The 22,503-nt window shown below is 37.2% G+C and overlaps 1 protein-coding gene across 5 annotated transcripts in view; it reads right to left on the bottom strand.

Moving 5' to 3' along the window:
- The window catches only part of LOC120077951 (dynamin-related protein 3A-like), a 66,375-nt gene that overhangs the window by 36,888 nt on the left and 6,984 nt on the right, over positions 1-22,503 (bottom strand). For all 5 annotated transcript variants that reach the window (XM_090313892.1, XM_039032086.2, XM_039032087.2 and 2 more), the window contains 6 exons: positions 15,298-15,366; positions 15,157-15,216; positions 14,807-14,920; positions 14,388-14,436; positions 14,154-14,263; positions 8,900-8,992 (listed from right to left, as the gene is read on the bottom strand). In XM_090313892.1, the coding sequence (XP_090170018.1) occupies positions 8,900-8,992; positions 14,154-14,263; positions 14,388-14,436; positions 14,807-14,920; positions 15,157-15,216; positions 15,298-15,366 (495 nt within the window). The remainder of the gene's footprint in view (positions 1-8,899; positions 8,993-14,153; positions 14,264-14,387; positions 14,437-14,806; positions 14,921-15,156; positions 15,217-15,297; positions 15,367-22,503) is intronic.

The following is a 22,503-nucleotide window of genomic DNA, read 5'->3' on the forward strand; positions in this document are numbered from 1 at the left end:
CAATTGCTTGGAAGAGAGCGAGAAAGAATAGGAGGAAACGCATGATCCATTCAACCCAACCCATGCGATCCGACCCAATATGTGCATTCATTCCTTGACTTGTGTTTCATGCAAACCGACCCCTTCGAATTTGTGAGACCATCCCAAGTTCGGTCCTCCCCAATTTCAATTTGTTCTCCCTTTTCATGGGTTTATTTCAAAGCATTTCTTCACAAATTCTAGGTTATGCAACAACTTTTCATTTGGGTTTATGGGTTGATCTGAAACTCCAACTTTGGCTAAATGGTCAAGAAAAAATTATTCTCAGCAATCAATGTGTTATAATATGTAATTATATTATTATGTATTGTTGTCCATTACTGTAATTTTACATTCCCTAGATTAGGGTTTCTTATATATATATATATATATCTTTAGTCTGATCACATAATATGAGATTATTCCCTCAAAAGTACAGAGTACGTGGTATCAGAGTAGGGTTTAAAATATTCATTTAACAGTTACGTTAGGGTTTTTGCTTCTCACAAAGTTAGGGTTTGCATTTGGGTCATCAAATTTGAATGACCATTTGTCAACACCGCCCAACCCAAGAGGAGCACCGTCATCTTCTGCCTGGTCTATCTTGTCTAACGTCAGAAAATGTCGCACGTGAAGAAAGGTACTATCTCTGTTGCCACATGCTAGCGTGTGGGAGGTCTATTTGAGCTGCCGTCGATTGGGTTCGTATCAGATCCTAGTTTCCGATCCGTTTCTGCCTTTGATTCCATCGAAATCTACTCCGGTGTGAGGTTATTTGGAAAGTACCCTTTTGTTCATAGGGTTTGTGATTGTTTTGTTATAATTTGTTATAATTTGGGATTTTTTTTTTTTTTTTTTTTTTTTTTTGCTCTTGACCTTGGTTTCGATTCTGATTTGCTTTCATTTTGCTTATGAGATTTAGGAATCGTGTGTTAGTTCATAATGGTTGAGATGAAGCATGTGGGAGCATCTAATGTATAACACCTGTAGTTATGATAATCGAAAATCATATTCTTAGTAGATCGTCTATCACTATTGTTGTAAGCCAGGACATCTAAGATGTGACTGCCGAAAGTTGTTACATAAGTCTCAACGATCTCAGCATGCTCAATAGCTTCCACTAACGATATGGTCGAGAAGTCTATTACAATTTCTATCGATGACTTTGCTAAATTTCAAGTATTCCAAGAATCCTTGCACGCATCTCCTTCATCGAATCCCATTGCCACACTTGCCAAGATAGGTAATATGAAATGCCTTCTTACATTATCTACCAAATGAGTCATAGACTTTGGTGTCACCACTCATATGACGGGTAATTCTGACTTGTCTATGCCTGTGTCCCCTACCTCATCCCGATCTATCACTTTGGCAGATGGATCAACCTCCTCTATTCTTGGATTCAGTACCATTCCTCTCACCCCATCCCTTTCTTTGTCCTCTATATTACATTTGCCTCGATTGTTTTTTGATTTAATTTCTATTAGCCAACTTACTTGTGAGCTTAACTATTGTGTCCCGTTTTTTCCTGGTTATTTCTTGTTTCAGGATTGCATGACGAAGAAGATTATTGGTAAAGGACATGAGTCGAGGGGCCTTTACATTTTTTTTACCACCAAGATACCAAGAGTTGTGGCTTGCTCTAGAGTTACATCCTGTTTAAAGTTCATTGTCGTTTTGGCCATCCATCCTTATTAGTTTTGAACAAACTTTATCCATAATTTCGTTCTCTGTCCTCTTTGAATTGTGATTCGTGTCAGTTTGCTAAATTTCATCGTCTTAGTTCTAGTCCTAAAGTCCTTAAACGAACCAGTGCTCCATTTGAGTTAGTTCATTCTGATATTTAGGGTCCTTGTCCAATCATGTCCCAAACAGGTTTTCGTTATTTTGTTACTTTTATTGACAATTATTTCCGTGTGACTTGGTTATATTTATTGAAAAATCATTCTGAGTTACTATCTCATTTTAGTGCTTTTCATGTTGAAATTCGAACTCAATTTAATCTATCAAAACCTTTTGCACTGATGATGCTAGTGAATATTTTTCTCATGTACTTGGATCTTACATATGTAATATGGCATCATTCATCAATCCTCTAGTGCAGATACTCCATCCCAAAATGGAGTTGCTGAAAGAGAGAACAGCCACCGACTTGAAACAGCTCGAGCCTTATCATTTCAAACACATGTTACAAATCCATTTTGGGCTGATGTTGTTTCCACTGCTTGCTTCCAAATTAATAGAATGCCTTTCTTTGTTCTCAATAGTGAGATTACTCATTGTGTCCTTTTTCCTACGAAATCTTTGTTTCCTATTGCCCCTAAGATCTTTGATTGTGTTTGTTTTGCTCAGGATGTTCGTCCTCATCGTACCAAGTTAGATCCAAAATCTTTGAAATGCATATTCCTAGGCTATTCATGTGATCAAAAGGGTTATCGTTGTTATTGTCCTACTCTTAACAGGTATCTTGTCTCTCTTGATGTTACGTTTTTTAAAGGTATACCTTTTAGTCCCTCACTATCAAGTCCTTGTCAAAGGGCGGAGGATGATCTTTTTATCTATGAGACTACCTCTCCTATATCAACTCCTACTCTGTCTCCTTCTGTCTCTTGCTTCTCGCCCACTTGTTACTCGAGTCTACTCCAGGCAACCTCCACAGCAACCTTCAGACACATGTCCTACTCCAATGGCTTCTTCAACATCTGATCCAGGACTGAGTGATGATCTTCTCATTGCCCTTCGAAAAGGTAAATGCACTTGTACTTACCCTATTTCTTTGTTTGTTTCGTATAACCAATTGTCTTCACCCACATATTCCTTTATTACATCTCTTAATTCCACCTCTATTTCTAATTCTGTTCATGAAGCTTTATCTCATCTTGGGCGGCGTAGTGCAATGCTTGAGGAGATGACTGATAGCTCTCAAAAAGAGCTATTATTCCTAGCCCAATTCGGGCTCGTTATTAGATTTTACGTGTTTATTTCCCTATTTTGTAGATATCGAGCAATCAAGAGGTAGAATGGGCGATTTGGTAAAGAACGGGGCTAATTTGAAGTAATTTGGAGTTGATTTGAGCATCCGGACTTCAAAGGAGTTGAAATTACCAAAATTCCATCGAGTTCCACCAAGTATGATCGACCATCAAGTAATCGAGTAAAATGGCATCGAGTACAATCGAGTATAATCAACCATCGAGTAAATTGCAATCGAGTATAATCAACCATCGAGTATCATCGTGTAAAAGGCTGTATAGTATAATCGAGTAAAATGATATCGAGTAAACGAGCGTCGAGCATCGAGTAAAGGAGCATTGTGCATCGAGTATTGAGTTTTTGACAGAATGCTCAGCGTTGCAACATTTATCGAGTAGATGTCGGATTGTAGCTTCTCATCCTCTATGGGAAGGTAAGGTTTTGGTTTGTTAGTTTAGGGATTCGGAGGAACTCGATGTAATTTCTTGAAATTTCGATTTATTGATCTTGTCTATAGGTTATCCATATTTATGAATTGCATGATTTTAGTTGTTGATTGACGCCCATTAATTTTGTTGTGTGATTCTAATGCTTTGTGATTAACTTGTAATATTTGACACATATTTAAAAGTTAATCCCAATGAAAGCAATAGGTTCATTAGGTAAAAGGACTGCTCCTATCAACCTAGAGAAAAACCATAATGATTGTTTAATTAGACGTTGAAAGTTAAACACTCATCTTAGAGTAATCCCTAGAACTTAATGCAATGTGTTAATTTGTATGGAGCGGATTCGTTTTTGTGCATTTTGATTAATTAGATAATTAGGACCATTGGTTGAGATTTCAATCAATTGAGCTAAGCATAAACAAGAAGTTTAAGTCATAAATTGGTTCAATGATCTAAATTACATTGGGTGAATCGAGCCTTGATACACTAATCTTCCGCGCTTCCCTGAGGTTCAACCTCAGACTTGCCGATTGTACTACCAGTTAGTATAAGTAATTCGTTCGGTGATCTATAAATATTACTTGCATGGGCGCGGGTTTACGGGTGATGTTAAACTCGACCCTGCCAATGACTGCTTTGGATGATAATGGTACTTGGGATTTAGTCTCATGTCCAGCAAGAAAGAAGGCTATTGGGTGTAAATGGTTGTTTGCTGACAAAATAGTGGCTCGGTTGAAAGCTCATCTTGTCGCCAAAGGTTATCCCTAAATCAATGTAACTTGTTATTTTGATACATTTTGCCCCATTGCAAAATTAACTTCCATTCGACTATTTCTTTCCATGGTTGATAATTGGCCTCTACATCAACTCGACATTAAGAATGTTTTTCTACATGGTAATCTTCAAGAGGATGTTTATATGGAGCAACCACCTAGGTTTGTTGCTCAGGGGGAGAGTGGTAATATGTGTTGCCTTCGAAAATCTTTGTATGGACTAAAGCAAAGTCCCCGTGCATGGTTTGGTAAGTTTAGTCAAACACTCGAACGTTTTTGTATGAAGAAAAGTACATCTAATCATTATGCATTCTATCGACATTCTGACAATGGTATTACTTTGGTTGTTGTATATATTGATGATATTGTTATCACATGAAATGATGTATCAGGTATATATTCTTTCAAGGCTTTCCTTCAGGGTCAATTCCATACTAATGATTTGGGGCAATTGAAGTATTTCTTAGGTATTGAAGTAATGAGAAGCAAGAAATGTATTTATTTGTCACAAGGAAAATTTGTACTTGATTTGTTGTGTGAGACTGGAAAATTTGGAGTCAAACCATATAGTACTCCGATGATACCAAATTTGCAAATTACTAAAGGAGAATTATTTAAAGATCCTGAGAGATACAGAAGATTAGTTGGAAAGTTAAACTATTTAATAGTGACACAACTAGACATCGGTTATTCTGTGAGTATCGTGAGTCAGTTTATGTCTTTTCCTATAGTGGATCATTGAGTTGCAGTAGAACAAATTCTATGTTATTTAAAAGTTGCACCTGGACGTGGGATCTCATATAAAGATCATGATCATACAAGGGTTGAATCTTTTTCAGATACTGATTGTGCTAGATCTCGAGAAGATAAGAGATCGACCTCTGGATAATGTGTTCCTATAGGAGGAAACTTAGTGTCGTGGAAAAGTAAGAAACTGAATGTAGTTTCTCCTTTAAGTGCTTAGTCAGAGTATAGAGCTATGTCACAATTTGTGTGAAATAATGTGGATACACCAACATTTATCTAAGATGAGCTTCAGTGCTACCATGCCAGCTAATTATGGTGTGATAATCAAGTTGCATTTCACATAGCAAACAACTCAGTGTTTCATGAACGAACTAAACATATTGAAGTGGGTTGTCATTTTATTCGCGAGAAAGTACAAGAATGGTTGATGTATACAGGATATGTGAAGACTGGAGAACAATTGGGAGATATCCTTATTAAAGTTGCAAATGGAGCAAAATAAGCTACCTATACAATAAGCTGTGCATGATTGACATATTTGCTCCAACTTGAGGGGGAGTGTATTTATATTATTATTTATAGCTCCTTTTTGTAATGTTACATTCCATAGAATAGGGTTTCTTATTTGTCGTATCTTTAGTCTGATTAAATGATATGAGATAACTCTTCATGTCATGTCCCAAATTTTCAGATAATTTTTGTTAAATTATTTGGGTTTATTTTGGATATTGAGGATAATTGAGTAATTTGGTTAAGACAACTTAATTTGAGATTTAAAAATTGAATTATTGTAGAATAATTTGATCTGAATTTTTAGGGGACAAAAGATCTTTTTCAAATTTGGATATAATAGAATTGAATTAATTAATTTGGGGGTCTAGCTTAAATTGGAGATGGAGGAGAGAAAAGAAAAGAATATTTAAATATGTGTATTTATTTGGTTTTAGGATTTTGAGAAGGACGAGAATATATATATATATATATATATATATAATGCATATTTATATTGTTATCTCGATTAGCGAGTAAGTTAAAAAAAAAGGAAAAAAAATCTCTTTCTTTTTCACTCTCCTTCAGCGATTTCTCTCCCTCTCTCACAACTCCTCGCGCGGCCGATCTTCTCCTCCTACCGGCCATCGACTGCCCCAAACGTTGCCCAGTCAGTTAGCCAAATCGCACATCGCCACCAGTCTACCAGCAGTTAGGACGATCCAGCTGCTGGTTTTCACCCGTGCTAGCACACTTCACACCACTCAGCGACGTTGGCTCGTTCTGTCTGAGTTCCTCCGTTGATCCCTTCGCCTGTGTTGAGCCATCGGAGTCCTAGCGCACACTGTCGTGATTCTAGCTGTCGTTCGTCTCACCAGTGTGTTGTAGGTTTCGTTGGATTTGCATATTTGGGTAAGATTTTTGGTTTATTGGATGGTTTATGTGAGTTTTCTTGAAGATCTTCACTACCCATTGAAGTTTTGGTTTTATGGTTGGTTTGATTTCAATTTAGAAGGTTGGAGTTGAGGTCTTAAGGTGTTTTTAGTCGCTGTCCAGTAGTATCAAGGAGCGATTTTGGAGGTTTTGCTAAATGTTAAAGATTATAAAAGTTTTTTTTTTTTTTTTTTTTGGAGGTTTTGCTAAATGCTTAAGATCATAAAAGTTTTTTTAGGATATTTGGTTGATTATTGGTGCTGTAAATTGGGTTTTTAACACCTAATTGTTATGTTTAGTTTTGGGTCGTGCTGATTTGGAAGTATTGAAGTGGATTCGAATCTAAACATACCTTGGGTAAGATTATTCGGAATTGTCCGGAATTATTTGGCAATATAATTTAGTGATTGGAGCTAGGTCTTAGTTATTAATTTTAAATTTGTGATTTATGTTATAGGGTGGATTCAAGTCTTCCAAAATTTTAAGAAGATTAATTACTTAGATTAAAATTTGTGACCAAATTTTGAGGTAAGTAATCTTACTACTGGAACCATTTTTATGTTTAAGAATATTTTTGAGGATTCTAAGACTGTTTGCGTCCAGATGCCTGAGGAAAAATAAGTTGATCTTAATGGTATTTTGAGGCATGTAATGAATGCGAGCATGAACTAAATTATTTTGTTTATATGACTTGTTGGATGAACTTTGAGCATAATGATATGTATTTGTATATTGTGGGACTATGTTTTATGATGCATGTTATGTTTATGATAGTGGTAGTTACTCCTACCCGTAATTAGATACCCACCAGAGGTGGTTATCTCCTTCGGGATTTCACCATAGATTTGTATTTCCTTCGGGATTTACTAGAGGTTTATGTTTCTTTCAGGATTCACCAGAGGTTTTTGTTTCCTTCGGGATTCACCAGAAGTGGTGATCTCCTTCGAGATTTCACCAGAGGTTTGTGTCTCCTTCGGGATTTCACTAGAGGTTTGTGTTTTCCTTCGAGATTTCACCAAAAGTTTTTGTTTCCTTCGGGATTCACCAAAGGTTTGTGTTTCCTTCGGGATTCACTAGAGGTTTGTGGGTACATCTCATCTACGGTAGGTTGAGTTAAACTATTCATTAAATGGCCATCTAGGATTAGTAGAGGTTTTTGCACGTCTCACTAGGAAGTTGCATTTCTTGGACATGAATGCATAGCCTGACTCCGATAGTGGGGTTACTTACTGAGTATTTTATACTCATTCTTTATTATATTATGTTTTTCAGGTAGGATAAGGACACACAGGCAAATGACAGAAGGAATCCATGATTGTGCCATTGGGACCAGACAGATGCTTCCGCTTGTTTTGATGTTTTAAATTCTAGTCTTGATGTTTGAACTTAGAGTTCTAGTGTTTAAAATTTTTATTTACAAAGCGTCATGAAACTTACTTTTATTTTAGGGGGACCCTGACCAAAGATTTTTAATTATTTAGATTTTACAAAAGCTATTTATTTAATAAAATTCTTTTGATTTTAGTTAAAATTTATGAGAGGGTTGTTTTGAGATTTATGCATGCATATAATGACGATCTAGTATAAGTCCTAGAAAGTTGGGTCGTTACACTCCAAAAGTACAGAGTACACAATAAAAAATTTTGATGAGGGTCATAGTCTACAATTCTCAAATTTTTATGGACTCCTTCAATTTTTGTAGTTGCAGTGCAAGGTTCCCATGGGACAACGATTTTAGTTGCAACTTTTACAAATCTTCGGAAAAAAAAAACTAGCTTTGTATTCTTCATTTTCTTTTTGAAACTCAAGGATGAGCCCTTTTTGTGTGTGTGTGTTGTTGGGGCAGGATTAAGGAAATTAGGGTACCTTGGTCAAATCCTTAATGGATCAAGATAAAGATTAGCTTTGTATTTGATTGCACTTGTTTTATTTTTCTACGCAAGTCCAGCGTTTTATTTGGTTGTATTTTCTTTATCTTGCTTTTTATGTCTCATCATATTTCAAGGATTATGATTAGTTTTCTTTCTAATTCTCTACCAATAGAAGGATTGTCTTCATGTATTGATAACTTTTTTTTTCATGTATTGATAACTTTTAATTGATAATAAAGACTTTGATTTGAGTTTTGGAGAATTCTCTCCTTCGTATCCTTTAAGCTACATCAGGGGACCACTAAAATTTCACAATGACATTAGAAAATGGAAAGACGACTGGACAATGAGATTTGTAACCTCAAGGTACACTGTCTCACAATTCTATTGTAATTGTAATTTATTGTATCAAAGTTGAATTAGCGTTCTCTTTTGTTAGCCATTTGACTCTTCAGGGGTTTGTCCCCTCTTTCGTATTCCTCATATAATCAATGATAAGGTACTAAATCTTTTCAGGTGGACACCTAATGAAAGAACTTGAAAACATGCAGACAATGAAGAGTTATTAGTTTAGATTATTAAAACATAGAGTAGAACGATAATTGTGAACAATAAGAAGTGGAAAACAAAAGGTATCATAACCTACCTCGGGAACAAATAAAGCAGATTTAGGACCAGTTGCATTCTGGATAGCAGTTCGGATGTCAAGATCAGTCAAGTCCTCACAAGGATCCACTTCCTGCCGAATAACATTTCATCAGATCAGTGAGAATTATCACACCCTACTAGTCTCACAGCATTAATTGCATGAAGAAATAGCAAAGAAATACAACTAAATCAGACAAAATATAGCAAACAGAATAACTTTTTCTTGTATGGTTCACTCAGTTATTTTAATTGTTGCATCTAGGAAGTAAAGAAAAGATGGACATAAGATATGTTACTTGATTAAATCCCCTCCCCCGGTCTCTCTCCTCTCTCCTCTTCTAGGACTCTAACCGTCGCCTTCTTTCTCCAACTACTTCTCCATCAAGCATCTGACGTTCTTCTCTTGCTTATCCTCCACGGTTTACTTGATCTGACGAAGTCATTCGTTTCTCTATTTCTCTCCGGTTCATCTTCGACTCGTGGGTTGCTTCCTCGACTCATCAGGATGGAAAAAGGTAGTTGCAAGATTAATAACTCTTTTTTTTTGTATTTGGGTCAAAGATGGCATTTTTTTTGTCAAAGAACTTCTCATGCGTAGTTTCTATCTTTGTTGTCAGCCCAAGTTTGCTGGCTCAAAGCTCCTTAGTAGATTTACTTCAACAGCCGCTTCCATTTTTTCTATAGAAAATATAAGAGTGAAGATGGAGTCACTCTTTTTTCAAAGGTTCATTCTTCATTTGGCTTGATGAGGTGTGTCGTTTAGCCTCCCACAGGCGGTAAGCAGTCTTCTTGTGCCAATGGGTCCATTGAAAAAGGAAGGGCTGGCCTTTCCTTTTTTTTTCTTTTTTTTTCTTTTTTTTTGTAATGAGAATAAACCTCTTCAATAATGCAATGAAATGAGACTAAAACTCAAAGTACAAAGCAATAAATTACAAAAAAGAAACCCAACTCGTATAAATTTGGGTTAGGCTATAATTACAAAAGAATTTAGAAGTAGAGAATCACATAGAAGGAAAAGGAGTAACCAAACTTCAAAAAAAGTCGCTATTAGTTTCTTGATCATGAAAGATTCTAGAGTTTCTTTCAAACCACTACCTCCAAACTCCAAAGGAGGGCAAAGATCCTACTGGACCAAAGGATTTTTCGCCCGAGCATTTAACTTGAGGACCTTCATTTAACTGTGAAAGGGCATCTAAAGCTTTCTAAGGCCAACACCATTGCATTTTGAACAAGTTAGACAGTCTTCCCCAAGAATCAGCCGTAAATGGATAGAAGAAAAAATTGTGTATCAAAGGCTCTCATTGCTTTTTTAAAAAAAAAAAAAAAAAAAAAACACGTCAATTAGGAGAGAGCATAACTTCAAAGGATTCCGCAACAATTATTTAACCTCCTAAAAGAAAAGATCCGCAAAAAAACCTTGACTTTCTTAGTACGAAAGGCCTTTCAAATAAGACAAGATTTTTGTGTTTCCAAAGCTATTTGCTTCACAATGAGCGTGGGAGAGAGATTTTACTGAAAAAACCCATCCTTTTCTAATAACCACACAAACATGTTATCGCCATTAATTATTCAGTGCAAAAAGATGAAGCTTGTTCAAAAAAGCAACCCAATCATCAAATTCAGCATCAGTGAAATTTCTTCTGAACTTTATAACCCATGCATAAAGAGCATCAGACCAACATTGATAAACTAAAGAATCCTTGGCAGTCACAAGTCTAAGAAGCCTATGAAATTCCAAACAAAGGGGCGAGTCAACCATTCATTGTCCTACAATCAGATTTTATCTCCACGACCCACCTAACTCTATACCATTCCTCTGAAATAAGGATGTTTTTCATGGCCAAGGGCCTTTAAACCAACAAAAGAAGTCACGGACCATCTTGTCAAGGCAATTGATGATAGAAGAGGGAGCCTTGAACAAAGATTAGTACTACGTAGGGAGATTAAAAAGGGTCGTCTGAATGAGAGTGTGTCTGCCACCTTTCGAAATATAAGCACATTTCCAATTATGAAGCTTGTGCTGAAGTCTCTCCACCACCAGCTACCAAAAATTTACAAAACTGGAATTACCACCCAAAGGGAGGCCAAGGTAAGTAGATGGCCAGAAACCCCATTTACAACCAAAAGAGTTCACCAATCAATCAGAATCAGAGTCGAGAATATGAATATCGAAGAGCTCACTCTTAGCAATGCTCTTTGGCAATCGGTGATTGAAAAAATCCAAGGTAAATTGGATAAATAGAAGAGATATAGCCTCTCCAAAGGAGGTCATGCCACTCTATCTAAGTCCGTCATTTCTCATCTCCCTACTTACTACATGTCAATTTTCTTCATGCCAGAAGAGGTGGTCCTAATTGTTGAATGCCTAATGAGGAATTTCTTTTAGGAAGGACACAAAGGGGGCAAACTAAATCACTTAGTCAAATGGGATTATGTCACTGGAACTCAAGTTGATGGTTGTCTTGGTATTGGAGGCCTAAAAACAAAGAATTTAGCCCTTTTAGCTAAGTGGGGGTGGAGACTTATGAATGAAGAAAATGCTCTATGGAGCCAAGTAATGAAAAGTATCCTCGGCATAAGCTTTTTTGGGTGGCACACCAATGGAAAAGTAATTTGCAGCCTTCGTAGTCCTTGGATCAGCATATCAAGGACTTGGTTAAAAGTCGAATCTTTGGCTGTTTACAAGATAGGTAACGGAAGAAGAATGGCATTTTGGCATGACCCTTGGGTGGATAAAATACCCCTAAAGGACTACTTCCCAAAACTTTATAGAATCTCCTTGAATCCAAATGGTGCTGTTTTTGAATTTTGGGACTCCACACTTGCCTCTTGGTCTATTAATTTTAGAAGGCTTCTAAAGGAGGATGAATGTGTTGATTTTCAAATCCTCATCAGCCTTGTTGCAGCAAAAACAGTCATGCAAAATGCTGATAAACGAAGTTGGGAGCTAGAAGCTAATGGAATTTTCACGGTAAAATCCCTTGTAACACATTTCTCATCTCAACAGCCTCCCCCATTGGGAAAAGTTTGGAAACTTCACTGGAAAACTAAAAGCCCAGGGGAATTAATATCACAATTTGGATAATGCTTAATGGGCTTCCCAATTGTGCAGCTGTAATGCAAATGAAACTTCTCTCTCACAGCCTTTCTCCACAGGTTTGTCCCCTATGCTTGGCAGATTCGAAAGACCTACAGCATTTGTTCTTCAATTACGATTATGCTGAAAACTGTTGGCATCACATGTTTGAATGTTTCGATATCAGTTGGAGTTTTGGTAACGTGTTCAAGGACAATGTTATGCAGCTGCTTATCGGTCCTATTTTTAAAGAAAAACCAAGGCTGATTTGGACCAATGCAGTGTAAGCTTTGTTAGCAGAACTGTGGTTCGAAAGAAATCAACGTGTATTTCATGATAAAGCTTCACCTTGGATGATCTGTTTCGAGATAGCTCGGCTTAACACATCCTCGTGGTGTTCCCTTGCTAAAGGCTTTGAAGGTTTCTCCATCCAAGACATCAGTCTTAATTGGAAGGCTTTCATCTTCCCTCCATTATAGTATATTCGGTTAGTTTAGTCTTTTATACTGCAAGTTGTACTTTGTTGTAGTTGTCCTGTGTTAGTTTCAAGCTCTTGTACTGCTTTGATTTTGGCCATGTAATGATTTTGTAACCGCTCCTATTTGTTCTTGGAACCTCAGTTCTGGTTTGTCTTGATATGCGAGTGCTAAGGGGGTGTTAACCTAGTTGAAATGTCCTGGTACACTCGTTGATCCTAAGGCTATAGTTTTGTCTCTTCGTTGCATTATTACTTTCACTTTATTACTTTCACTTTGTATTGTCTCATTTCATTATCTTAATAAAGAGCCATGTTTCCTTTCTCTCAAAAAAAATTTGGGTTGTTCAACTCCAGTACTGCCATATCATTATACAAGAAAAAAAATCCCCCCAAATTTCTCTAAGATTCATAAGATAAATTATGATGCTTTAGAAATTGGTTGCGTGAAAGCTCAAATTCCAGGTATTTCTTCAAAGAAAAAGATTTTGGGCCCTTCAAATTCGGAGAAGCCTTCTTTGATGCTCTCTCAGTCAACATTAAAATTTGTGAATTCCTCCGTCCAATTCAGAAAGTTCACTCCTTGCATTTCTTCTCCAAAAGGCCCTACTTCTCCAAGTGATTCCGATGATGATTCCACAGCAAGTGTTAGTAGTGAAGAAGAGGATTTTGGTTCTCAATTGCTCGTATCAGACTCTCAATTCTCAGAAGATCATTATGAGGAAAAGCCTTGAATGGTCTTTTTCAAGGTTAAGCCGAGAAGACAGGTTGAACTCAAAGCAAATAAGTCTCACCCCTTTGTCTCCTTCACAAATTAAATCTAACCTAAAATTGATTATTGATATTTGTGGCATTCAACTTCGTCATGTCCCTTACTTAGCTTCCAACTGTTTGATTATAAGGCCCAGCTGATCTTAAAGTCTTTCTCAAGAAATTCAAAAGGGTTCAGAGTCATTTTTACGTAGGCTGCCTGGCTTTTTCATTATTTGATTACTGCCTTTGTCATCCTAAAGGAGAAAAATCAGAACTGATGGGTATTCTGGTGCTTTTAGTCAGTATGTAGGAAGCAGATGGTTTGATTATGGAGCTTCATTCATCAATCATTTTTAGCTGGCCCTTCATTATTTTTCAGGCTCATTCTTTGGGAGTTGTTGCGGTGGAGGCTTCTTTTCTATTTGTTTTGGTTTTGGTTTTGTTCCACTTAAAGTCTTATCAAGTGGTTCATCTGGTTTGCTTTTATTTATTCTGAAGAGCTTTTGTCTCTATATTGTAATCTAGATTTAGCCTTGTATTGGCAAGTTTGAAAATTTTTCTATTTTTGCTCCCTTTGATGTACTTGGAGCATTATCCTCTTTCATTTTTTTAATGAAAGTTTTGTTTCCATTTTTTTTTTTCAAAAAAAAGGCCCAGTTTTTATGTCTTAATTTCAAAACTTGCAATTGCAACTATATCGATTTGAAATCACCATCTTTTATCTCCTTCAATTTTCTCAACCAGTAAATTCATTATTAGGTTTGCCTTGTGAAAATGTCAGTGACAGCAGGAGCAAGCAGCTCATCCAATCAAATGAACCAAACAAAGGAATATTACACTATAATTAAGTTCGAGTCTAATAATTTCGTTTTGAGTATGCCATGAAAAATCACTAATGGGAACTCAAACGATGGAACTTCACAACTAAGAAAATGAAGCCGCAAGTACCTCTAGACTTTTCACAAAGATTGATTGAAAAATATAGTGAATACGAGTTCCACCCGTGAGTTCAGATGTTGACATTTCTTCATTCTTCCCGTCAACCATTGATGAAAATGCTGTTATCCAACAAAAAAACATATAGTTAAAATCTACTTAAGCAGAAAATAGCTAGAATTATAAATGACACAGCTTGCATGGTTCCACGTGGAAGGAAAGAAAAGTAAGTGAAGTTACACTTACCTTCACAATATTTTGATAAAATGTTCAGAAGAAGAGCTCCTTGACCAGCCTAATAGTAACAAGAAGTCAACAATTATAAAACCATTGGCCAACATCAAGCAGACTGAACTTTTAACCAAACTAAAGTTGCAATCGCGAGAGTAGAATAGAAGCCAGGAAGACTCTAATTTTCTCAATACAGGTAGAGAAAGTTGTCAGAGAAAAAGGCAATGGATGGAGTAAATTTGCTCAAGAATTGCATGCATTAACATCAATAACACCATGGAACACTTTGTAAGACTAAGAATACAATGTGAGACCTTTAGTAATTTATTGTGGATAATAAATAAATAAGGGAAAAGAAATCCTCAAACAACAAGAATACTTTTTTACTCTAAAAATTCTCAGCCATATAAATAATCTTTAGCTATCAAATACACCTTTGACTCCGTGATTTCTCCATAACTAGCATGCTCCTTGGCAGCTGAAACTAGTGCAGAGCTTATGCGTGACTTTAACCCAGGTAGAATTGCATTTATATGTTGCACTAAAATCTGCAAAAAAAAGCCATTATAAAATCGAATTAATAACAAATTCATAGAATTGGATCCGAACTTGAAAGCTTGAACTAAGTGACTGCCAATAGCAGGCAGAATAAATTTAAAAATCAATCAAATTGAAGGAGAATGTTGGAGGGAGAGAGAGATAAAAGGTGGTAAATCACATCTATATGCAAGTACCTCATTTAGAAGCAAATATAAATACACATCTAAATGCTCAATTTTAATACCTGGTTCAACTTCTTTGCCAACTGAGGAACACCACAGCGATCAGCCAGACTATCATATACCTGAGTAACAGATAAAACCATAAATAAAATATGTTCAAGAGTCCTTCTCCATTGCATAACAAGGGAATAGCGCGATCATACTGGATGGCTGCGAAAAAATTTCTCCTCAGCTATAAGTGCATCTTTAATACTCCGGTTGAGCAAAATATCCTGGTTTAGAAATGAAATCAACAAACCTAATCAGACCATTGCATCAAAAATAAAGCATGCATCATAAATAATCACAAAATGAAATAACATTGAATTTCCTTTATATTTTTAGATATTAGATGTGTGTTATGTGTATATTTACAATTTATTTTCATAAGGTTTTTTCGTTATTGGTAGATGGTCTTTTTTCTTATAAAGACCTTCAATTTGATTGAGTTCACAGTCCTTCATATGCAAGTTAGCGGTGAAGTTTGTAGCTTCAGTTGGAGCGGGTTGTCTTTAATGAGTTCTATCTTTTTTAGGAGGTCGTCCACTATTTTTAACAAAGTCTGCACGCCTCCAACGCATTTGCTTTCCGTCATTATTTATCTTTGTTCGTTGGTGGTTGGAAGTACAGTACAGATTCACGTTCTTCAATTTCAAATACTTCTCAATTTCCAGCCTTTAAATTTTGAAGTGAAGTATAAGGTTTGGTTTAATCTGATATGGGTTTGGTCTATGTCTAGTTTAGATTTTGTTTTATGGAGCAAATTGATCAACTTCCACAACTGCTGCGAACCAATTTATCTGGTAATCAGCACAAATAGGTAATGATCCTCAAGCCTCTTCTTGTAATAGTTCATTGTCATGAATCATTCATTTAAGAGCCACTAATCACATAACCCGTTCATCTCATCTTATCATATTCTATTTCTTATGGCAAAAAAATAAAATGGTAGATGACAGCTTCTCTTCCATGGTAGAAAAATGAACCATTAAATTGATTGACGCACTTTCCTTAGAGTATATTCTTCATGTTCTAAATTAGTTGATAAATTTTTATCAGTCAATTAACCTTGTCGATACACTAATTGTCATGTCACCTTCTTTGAATCTCATTGTGTTTTTCAACATTGAGAGTCGGGAAAGAAAATTGAAAGCACTAGAATGCTTGATGATTTCTACTACTTTGACGAAGGTATTACACCAATACAACAACTAAGAGACTTGGTAGTAGGCTTTTTCTGTTCATGAACAAATCATGCACGGGCATCGTAAGTTAGAACATCCCAATGTTTCGATGTGAATTACTCTATCTTCATTAATGGAACCCCTAAGGGTTCGGTTCAGACTTCTAGAGGCTTTCCCTTTTTGTTCTTACTCGTTGTGGATCTCCTAAGTCATCTCATCTTAAAGGGTGTGGAAGGAAACATCATCAAGCCTTTTAAGGTTGGTTCTAAAGAGATTGCTTTGTCTCATCTTCAAATTGCTGATGATGTGATGCTGTGTTGTTCTGTTCTGGTAATGAGGATTCCTTCCTAATTCTTAATAACATGGTGAGATTTTTTAAGGTTATGTCCAACCTTTTTCATCTTTTTGAAAATGAAACGTGGTTATGTCTGGCCATAAAATTAACAAAAGCAAGTGTCAAATCTTGGGTGTTAATTGTGACCAAGATAAGCTTAGGAGGGGGCAAATGTGATTGGTTGTGAGGTAGGGACCCTTCCTTCTTGTTACCTTGGCTAGTCTCTTAGAAGAAAGGTTTTTATTCCAAGGCTGGTAGACTAACTCTAATCAAGGTGGCATTCTCGTTCACTACTTTTCCCTCTTTCAGGCTCCCAGGTTCGCAAAAGCCTGGAGAATTTTTTTTCTTTTTTTTTTTAACGAAAACGAGACTTTCTTTGGGATGGGGTGGAGGGAAAGATGGTTCTCATCTAGTTAGCTGAGAGATCGTTGGGCGTTCTGTGAACCAGGGTGGGTTGGAGATTGGTAATTTAAGGCTTCGAAACAAGGCTTTGTTAGCTAAATGACTTTGATGTTTTGCCCTTAAGCCCGAATCTTTGTGGCATAGGATCATTGTGAGTAAGCATGGCACTCATCCCTTTGAATGGGTGGTGAAGAGGGACAAAGGCACATACCGAAATCCTAGGAAAGATATTTCTTCTAAGCTTCCCTCTTTTTCTCATCCGATCCATTGCATTGTGGGGAATGGTAAGGATACATACTTCTGAGAGGATCAATTAGTGGGGGATAGCCCCCTCTATTCCACATTCCTCATCCTTATCACTTGTCTTCCTTCAAAAATCGCCCAATCTCTAACTTTTTGGTTTGATCAGGAGCTCTGTCTTTTTCTTTCGGGTTCCGTCATCCTTTATCCAATAGGGAGAAGACGGAGGTTGCCTCTCTCCTTTCTTTGTTGGAAGAGTGCAATTTCAAGGAGGGAAGAAAGGATGTTCAGGTCTGGAGTCCTAATCCTATCGAGGATTTTTCATGTAAGTCCTTTTCTAGGTTGTTGTTAGATCCTTCTCCTGCTAGTCAGTCGGTCTTTGATGTGGTTTGGAGGATTAAGATACCAAAGAAAATCAAGTTTTTTACCTGGCAAGTTCTACTAGGTCGGGTGAACACTTCGGATAGGCTAGTAGGAAGATAGTCTCGTTAATGGGTCCTTTTTGCTATATTCTTTGTCAAAAGGAGAAGGAAACTTGGATCACCTTCTCTGGGGCTATCAGTTTGCGAGGTCAGTGTGGATTTGCTTTCTACAAGAGTATAAGGTTCATATTGCTACCAAAGGGATGTTCGCGTAATGATCGGGAAGTTCCTCCTCTATTCGTTTTTCAATGAAAAAGACTGTTGTTTGTGGTTTGCTGAGGTGTATGCTTTATTGTGGGATGTTCGGGGGGAGAGGAACAATAGGGTTTTTAGAGGTTTGGGAAAGGATCCTAGTGAGCTTTGGTCCTTAAGGAGATTTCATGTTTCGCTTTGGGCTTTGGTCTCAAAGGTTTTTTGTAATTATTCTCCAGGTAATATTTTACTTAGTCGGAAACCCTTCATTTAGAAAGAATGCTTTTGTGGGCTTTTTTTTTTTTTATGCCCTTATATTCTTTCATTTTTTTCTCAATGAAAGTTGTCGATTTCATCTAAAGAAGAAAATCCTAATTTTCTTTACTTAAGCATTTGTTTCTAAATTTGTTCAAAAGTATTGTTTCCTTTTATTTGTTGGGATGTATGTCTTAAAACTCACAGTTTGTAAAATTAAATATATTCTATTTGCAATAAAAAAGTTATTGAGGTTTATTTTTATTGTTATTGAATATGTAAATTGCATTTGTAAAAACTAAATCAATAAACTAAGATCCATGGTTATTACATGAGTATTTGGACTTTATAATGGATCAAGTACGAGTAGATATCCAAAACGGTCTATAGTATACGGATAAGGTTGGGTACCTTATTCTGGAAATACTATCGGATACGGCTTTGAATTTAGTGCAAACGGTGTGATCCCGAATCGTTCATGTGGAGACATGCAAGTGGGGACATCCTATGCAAAGAGTTTGTATAAGACTGGATCGAGAAATAAGTCACTCTTACTTTATAACGTTGTTTACTATTTAAGACTGACTATTTCAAAGTAATAGACCTAGGTAACTTGACCTTAATCCTAAGCTAATTATGAACTCCTGTTTATTTGGGATTATCCTTAGATTTACATGGGTCTCCTGAAATGTTAGGAATCTTAGTGCTCGCCCCAAAAGAGCTTTGGTGAAAGAATTGCTTGTAAAATTCAATCCGGATGTAGTTATTCTTCTAGAATCGAAGCATAGTGAGGCTGATAGATGTACAGTGAAATCGACATGGAGCAATTGTCATGTTGATTGGGTGGCCCTTGATGCCATAGGTTCCTCAGGCGGTATTTTGATTATGTGGAAAGAGGAGACTATCCCGGTGGTTGACTCTTTACAAGGTCAGTTCTCCCTCTCGATCTTTTGTAGAACTAATGTTGATTTTTGTGGGTGGATTATTGGAGTTTACGGCCCCTCATCTTACAGAAATAGAGACTTCTTTTGGCAAGAGCTCTGGGCTTTGTATGAGTATGCAACAATTGTTGGTATGTTGGAATGGATTTCAACGTTGTTAGATGGGTTAATGAGAAAAGCTCTAAGGGTCGATCAACCAGAAGCATGAATGTGTTCGACAGTCTTATTAAAGAAATGGACCTTATGGATGTTCCTCTTAGGAATGGTTCTTTCTCGTGGTCCAGGACTGGAAGTCGTCTAGTAACCTCGAAAATTGATCGTTTTCTCTCACTAAGTCTTGGGCTGATTTTTTTAGAGAGATAAAAGTTAATAGGCTTCCTCGGTGACCTCTGATCATTTCCCCATCTTACTTACCTCAGGGGCACAGTCTTAGGGTCCTCACCGTTCAAGTTCGAAAATGTACGGCATGAGCACCATCTTTTCATCAAGAATTTAGAGCGCTGGTGGGTGAGTATTAAAACAGAGTGTTGGCTGAACTTTTGTTTTTATGGAAAAATTGAATGGGTTGAAGGGGATCTTGAAAAGTGGAATAAAGAGGTTCTTGCAGACATTTTGGCTCAAAAGAAACCCTTGCTTGGAAAAATTGATGGTTGGGATTGATCGGAAGACTTGGATCTGCTTTCTACTAGTGATGTCAAAGAAAGATATTATTGCGAGGCTCTCTTGCTTGACACCAACATCGAAGAACGAAGGATTTTGAGGATTTGGGCCCAGAAGAGTAAGATTCAATGGCTCCGAGAGGGAGAGGAAAACACAAACTTCTTCCATAGATGGGTCTCTTCTAGAAAAAGTAAAAACATTATCTTTGCCTTGGAAAGTAATGAAGGGAGAGTCCTTGTAAATGAAACCGAGATTGTGGAAGAAATTCTTGATTTTTACTCAAACCTTTATGGCAAGAAATCTACCCATCCTTTTACCTTTGATGGCCTTGACTGGAAGGCTCTTAACTACGATTATTCCTTATCCTTGGAAGCTTCGTTTGATGAAAAAGAGATTATGGATGTTGTCTTTGACTTGGGAAATCTTAAGTTTCCAAGCACTATTGGAATGACTGGAGATTTATAAAAAAAATCTTGGAATATCTTAAAATCTGATCTTGTTGAGGTGGTTCCAAGAGCTCTCTAAAAACGGCATCATTAACAAAAGGAGTAATGAAACTTATATTCGTCTTGTCCCAAAGAAAAAGAAGGCTTCCAGGGTTGGTGACTTCAGGCCTATCAGTCTTGTGACGTCTTTGTATAAGATAATTTCTAAGGTGCTAGCCAAGAGGTTGAAAATGATCCTCCCCTCCATTGTGTACGAGTCTCAAGCCGCCTTTGTGGAGGATCACCAAATTCCCGATGCTATTATGACGGCATCAAAATCCCTACAGGATTAGCAGTTGAGAGGAAAAAAGGTGTTCTTTTGAAACTTCACCTAGAGTCTAGAGAAGGCTTATGATAAGGTGGATTTGAGCTTCCTTGATATTGTCTTAAAGCGAAAGGGCTTTGGTAGAAGTTGGAGGAAATGGATTTGGGGCTGCTTGACCTCGACCAACCTTTCTATTATTATTAACGAGAGAACGAGGGATAAAATCTTAGCCAAAAGGGGCTTGCGCCAAGGAGACTCCCTTGCCCCTTTTCTCTTTACTATTGTAGGAGATGTCCTTAGTAGGCTCATTCATTACTGTAACAAACAAAAGATTATCAGAGGCTTCTCTTTTGGCAATATGACTTCAGAATTGACCCATCTCCAATACACTGGTGACACCCTCCTTTTTTGCTCGTGGGAACATGGGAACCTTTTGGCATGGTGGTGCGTTGTTGATCTTTTTTTGTTGGGCTCGGGCTTCGCCCATAATTCCTCCAAAATCTCCCTCATTGGAATAAGTCTAAACATTGAGGAAGCGGGTGTCCTTACCTTGAGATTTGGTTGTAAAGCTGAAGCTCTCCCCTTTGTTTACTTAGGCTTTTCAGTTGGTGGAAAAGATACAGCTAAGGAGGCTTGGAAAGGCTTGGAGAAGAAATCTAAAATGAAGGTTGATAAGTGGAGAGAGATGTCTATCAAAAGGTGGCAGATTGGCCCCTGCTCAGTCGGTCCTCAATAGCCTCACTTGCTACTTCTTTTCTTTGTTGCAAGCCCCGATTAAGACCATTAACAGTTCGAGAAGATAGTTAGAGACTTTGTCTAGGATGGCGGTTTCTTTAATCTGACCTTACACCTTGTTAGTTGGAATTGGGCTTCTCTCCCTACTATCCATGGTGGCCTTGGGATCAACTCCTTTCGCCAAAAAAACAATGCCCTTCTAATGAAATGGCTATGGAAATTCTGTCATGAGGAAAACGCTCTTTGGAGGCATGTTGTTGTTGCTATCTACGGTGAGATGATCATGGCTGGCTTACTAAGCCTCCACCAAAGGGTAGAAAGTATAGGCTGTGGGCTGGAATTTTAAAGCACAGAGAGCAGTTTTTTAACTTCACAGAATTTGTATTGGAGGATGGTAAAACTGTTAGTTTTTGGGAGGATGGATGGTGGGACTCCCAGCCCCTTGCCCACAAATTTCCTAATATATACTCCATCTCTTACAAAAAGGAAGCTAAAGTGGCTAATTGTCGGTGTAACTCAAATCATTTGTGGGATTTGGGCCTTAGAAAAGCACGTCTTTGATAGAGAAATGGGTGACATGGCTGAGCTTCTCCAAATTTTTCACTCTTGGACACCACAGGGGAATAGGATGGACTTAAATGAAAGATGGATGCCTCAAAGGAGTTTACTACTAAAGCTACTTTCCTAAAGATTATGAAGCAACCCTGTAACACCACCTTTTCGTTGGTTAATCTCGTTTGGAAACAGAAGATTCCCAAAAAAGTTGGATTCTTTCTTTGCTCTCTTGCCTTTAGGAGTTTAAACACCCACGATAAGCTGCAGAGAACTTAAAAAGGGCTCTCTATCTCCTTCCATATGTTGCCTTTGCTTGAAAGATGAGTCTTTGGACCACCTCTTTTAACATTCTGATTTTGCCTATAAGGGTTGGTCGAATTTGTTCAGCATCTTTGGGCTGAACTGTTGTCTCCCTTTCAAAGTTGATGACTAGTTTCTTCAGGGTCTTGATAGCACTGCTTTCAGAGAAAGAGGAAAATTTCTTTGGCATTGCGCCTCTCGGTTTCTTTTATGGTGTCTTTGGAAAGAAAGAAATAGTAGAATTATTTAAGGTAAGTTTGCTTCTTTTGATTCTTTTTGGGCTTTTGTTCACATATAGCCTCTTGGTGGTGTATGAATTACACCAAATTCTTTTGTAATTACAGCCTTGTGATGATTTTTAACAATTGGAAGGCGCTCTTGCATTAGTCTTTTAGGGAGG

The sequence above is a fragment of the Benincasa hispida genome, chromosome 5 (assembly GCF_027475165.1).
Source record: "Benincasa hispida cultivar pf3 chromosome 5, pf3_genome.v1.1, whole genome shotgun sequence".
Taxonomy (NCBI): domain Eukaryota; kingdom Viridiplantae; phylum Streptophyta; class Magnoliopsida; order Cucurbitales; family Cucurbitaceae; genus Benincasa; species Benincasa hispida.